General features: G+C 41.2%; 1 protein-coding gene across 2 annotated transcripts; it reads right to left on the reverse strand.

The window, feature by feature from the left end:
* Positions 1–2,461: 2,461 nt before the first annotated feature.
* On the reverse strand, positions 2,462–3,951 carry LOC143605286 (BURP domain protein RD22-like). Of its 2 annotated transcripts, XM_077081453.1 has the most exons (3): positions 3,838–3,951; positions 3,303–3,437; positions 2,462–3,257 (listed from the first exon to the last, which is right to left on the reverse strand). In XM_077081453.1, exons 1-3 carry the CDS (start codon positions 3,874–3,876, stop codon positions 2,472–2,474), a joined length of 960 nt encoding a protein of 319 aa, XP_076937568.1. In that variant the 5' UTR covers positions 3,877–3,951; the 3' UTR covers positions 2,462–2,471. The 2 variants fall into 2 exon arrangements, with proteins under 2 accessions (XP_076937568.1, XP_076937569.1); XM_077081454.1 differs by having other exon boundaries at positions 2,462–3,437; positions 3,838–3,937.
* Positions 3,952–4,242: the final 291 nt, after the last annotated feature.

The raw sequence follows: 4,242 nt of genomic DNA on the forward strand, positions 1-4,242 counted from the left end.
TGCATGAAGATTACAAGACAAGTGCTTAAAGATAAAGATATGAAGCTACTGCCATGGGGGAGTCTGTTGGTGCATAATGTCAGTAGTTCATAGTCTAGTGTCTGTAATCCAGTCTGTAATGTTAATTGTGTTTTGTTTATGTTTAAGCGAAGTTACTGACAAGTTCGCTTATCAGGCGAACTTGTTAGTCAAGCGAAGTTAGCAACAACTTCGCCTGAACATATCAGGCGAAGTTGTCGTGTATTTATACGGCTTGTTTAGAGGTTGTTGAAGGTAATCGTATACAGACGTGTGTGAGTCGAGTGACGTGAGAACCAGAGAGTATTGAGTCTGTATTCAGTGATTATATCACGTGTTTCGGTTATAATATAACGTGTGTTCGTTTATTCGTATCGTGTGTTTGTTTGATTCGTGTTCTACGCTCGTAACAACCTACGCAGGGATTCCGCACCTGTGTAGATCGAGATATCCCGTGCAGATCCATCCAGGGAACCTACAAGCACGCTATCAACGTCTACAACAAGGGGAGGCTTAGAAAGCAAGGAAATATGCATACTCGGAGGGGGTAGGATGGGATGCTTAGACACCAACGCATTCAAAGTATCCTTACTGAAAGGTGCAACCACTGAAGAGCATAAAACTTTAACCGCAATAGTGAAATACCTGTCCGCAACTTTCTGTAAACATTGTTTAACGTTGGCACACAACCCAGATTTGCCAGACTCGAAGACAAATGTATCACCACCCGAAGCAACCACTAAGAGTTGGTCAAAAAGCGATAATATAAGGTCAATGAAACTGTCACTATCAGCCCAGGCTGCTAGCGACCGCTGAATACTATGGCATTGCAGAGGCTTCCTATTTCCAGACCTTCGTTCCTAACAGTTAGAAGGTCTGAAAACTCATAATGTGCAACGTGGTAACAACAAAAGTTTCACCCACGCCTCAAAAGACTCTAGCATAGCCACCACCTTACCCAAAGCAACCCCCAAGACCTGGGAAAAAGCCATACGACAACTATGAGGGATGCTTTTAACAGCTGGGATAGGAAGAGCGAAGACACGGTCAAGGAGGGATACATCCACCCCCATCCTTACCACCGCAACAACTTCCCTTTTGACATATGGCTTAGCAATCCCCATTATAAACTCCTCCACATCCCTCATAACCCACTTGAACCAGATCGTCCCGCCATCATGATGGCATCCTGACGGAGAGCATGTTACTCCATACACACCTCACACACCCGTTGGCGTGAGACCTTTAAAGCCTCGCCAACCGAAACAAACAAATCCAAATATGTGAATATCGAATCCCGCAAGGTCTCTTTCCTGTCATCCGATGACAAATAGAGTCGCTTAATATGTGCGACCAATCGAACCCCCTTGGATCCCGGTGATCCATCCGAGCAACAGTGGAAACCTCTAAATGGACACGGCCAAATACCCTCATCAAGAGCCTCGGTCATACCACCACCTCCCAAACACCTCGGAAGCCACTAACCACAATCGAGCCTCAAAAACCTAAAAATCAAACTCCGATTATATGACCAAGAAGGTCAAAGAACCCTAAAAAACCAGCTTCGGTTCTATGACCAAGAAAGTCAAGGAATTAAATTGAGGAAGAACAACCCAAAGAGTCACATAATGAAAGAACATATATGATTCGTGATAATTAGATATGCTCAAATAGCATAACATAGCATTTATATGTTTAATTATTTGTGAATGGGACTAAAAATAATGTTGAAATTGGATAGATATGAGACACCTCCGGCGACTAAAATTCCGATCAACAAAGCATCACCGGCGACACCGAGAGTGAGTCAACTCGCTGAGTAACTAAATCAGAAGCCGATTCTCCGTCTCCACTACAAAGCACTTTCCGGAGGTGGAGGGTTTTCCGGCTAGTAGACCCGTGAACGGAGTTGGTGCAGGGGAAGTTTGTTTGCACCGGTGGTGGTGTGAGGAGAGAGAGGGTGGCGGAGGACGGCGTTGGTGGTGGTGTTGAGGAGAGAGAGGGTGTTGAGTATCTCGAGGCACGGTGAGAATAACATAGTGAGACAACTGGGAATTTGGGGGACGACTCTTTGTGCTTAGCCTTTGCAAGAATGCGTTTGAAGTTAACATATTAATTTAGCGTCTTTTTGTTGATTTTATGTTTATAGTTTTCATATAAAACACCAATGCTAATTGTTTAGTTGTTTAATGCTCCCCACCCAGGCTAATGACACTGATTCTACTAAAATTGACGGAAGCAAATTTGTCTTAGTGAAAACATTAAACATAGATAAAAATTACTAAATAATAATACTTATTTCTTTACTCTACAAATACTGATAAATATAGGTAGCAACAACATAAACAGTGTCACTAATCACCACTCAACATATAAATTCTAATAAATTCTTGAAATACACACATATATACTCACACGCCTATTACGTGTGTTTTTTCTGCTGTTAAAGTTTATTAGTATGGAACCCAAACAACATGATCCTCGGGTAAGATGTGGCAAATTGGAACAGTTCCTGGCTTTACTTTAAGCACTTGAAACGCCCAATGTTTCGGACTCCATTTTGCTGTATCGGTGTGGCAAACCGCAACGGCCTTCACTTTCGTACCATACACACCCACCATTGAAACCGCATATGTCTCAGTACTTACAGTTTTATGGCAATAAAAGACTGCGTATGGGTAGCTTTGTTTGTGGCAAACCACGGCTTTATTTGCAGCAAGCCTTTTAGCGACTTCCATTTTGTACTTTTGTAATGGGGTACTTTCTTTTGTGTTTACCTCTGTTGAAATCGCTTTCACATTTGTACCTAGTTTGGTAGTGCTAAAATCGACCATTGATTCTAATGAAGTGGCACAACACTTTTCTTCACCTTCGATGCCTTTATTCTCGCATTCGTTAAGTGTCTGCTTCATGATTTTGGCTTCAATCGAGTCTGGTTTAACTGATAACTTGTTGTAGATTTGGGGAAGTTTGTTCGATGAAAAGGGTATCAAGTCAGCGATTTTTCGTGGTAAAAATGTTGATTTTTGGCCGGTTTTTGTAAAATGTAGGTTAAATTCTATGCCCTGATGCAAGTTGTTTTCCGAGAAAAACATTGCTACATTTGGATTATCCTTGAGTTGATCCATGGATAGAGCGTCATAATAAATGAATGGACTAAGTACGCCGACATAAACCGACTTCCCCTTATGGCCGGTATGCACCTCTACACCGCCTTTTCCAACACCAACATTCGTCGTCTTCCCTGGTTTTCCGGAGTGAACACTGACACCACCTTTTCCGACACCCGCTGTGGTGCTCTTCTCGTCATTCCATTCTTTGTATAGAAGGTCTTTGATTGATTTTGGCATAGGGCTGTTTGGTAACACAGACTTCCAATAAACTTCCGGAGTCACTGCATGACTTCCTGCAAATGCTACCTAATAAATTATTAAACATTACTATAAGAAAAACTAATTTTTAGTAACTTTTTATTAATTATGAAAATATATACTGATTCGTAACTCTAAATGACTCGTATTTTTGTCCCAACAAAAAAAAAAGGTAACTTGAGAACTAACTATAAGTCTAAATGTTTAGTGTGCTTCTATACAAACGCCGACCTCTTTAATCTCACGCTATCAAATGTGAAATTAGATTTCAGACGGTGTGTATTGTTTTATCCTATATAAAACGAAACCAAATGTGTAAACCAATAGGAATCTAACACTTTCCACATCCATTTGTGCTCCAAACTCAGATTGAAGGTTCAGATTTTACATGATCATGTATATATTATCATGTAGGCGTATATGTATGTATATGAATAGACGCACTTACAGAAAGAAGTGTACAAACATGGAGAAGAAAGAACTTCATTAGAGTGAAACTGAAACCAAAACTGAAAATAGATTTATGAATTAAATTTTGACGATGCTTGATGAGTGGTCGATGTGGTATTTAATTATAAAGCGGAAGGACGACAGGTTTTAATGATGGCCGCTAACTACCCTCAGAATGCCATATATATTGCATGTATGGCTGTTAGAGACGGTGTTTTGAAACCCGGACCGGACCGACCGGTCGGACCAGGACCCGCTATGCATACCGGTCCGGGTTGCATCATTTAGCCCGTTTTCTAAAAGCCCGGCCGGTCTATGCGGTTTGTGGTCAGACCGGACCCGGTGACCTGCCGGTTAAACCTGTAAACGCATTTTTTTTCTTTTTCTTTTTCTTTTTAATTTT

This window comes from Bidens hawaiensis, unplaced genomic scaffold (genome assembly GCF_021521415.1).
Source record: "Bidens hawaiensis isolate Kalapana, Puna unplaced genomic scaffold, B.hawaiensis_p1.1 tig00068900_1, whole genome shotgun sequence".
Lineage (NCBI taxonomy): Eukaryota > Viridiplantae > Streptophyta > Magnoliopsida > Asterales > Asteraceae > Bidens > Bidens hawaiensis.

Coding starts and splice junctions, on each gene's coding strand:
- LOC143605286 (XM_077081454.1), bottom strand. CDS start 3,876: ATGAAGTTCTTTCTTCTCCATGTTTGTACACTTCTTTCT. Junction 3,438..3,837: donor ATGTTTGTACACTTCTTTCT/GTAAGTGCGTCT, acceptor ATAATTTATTAG/GTAGCATTTGCAGGAAGTCA.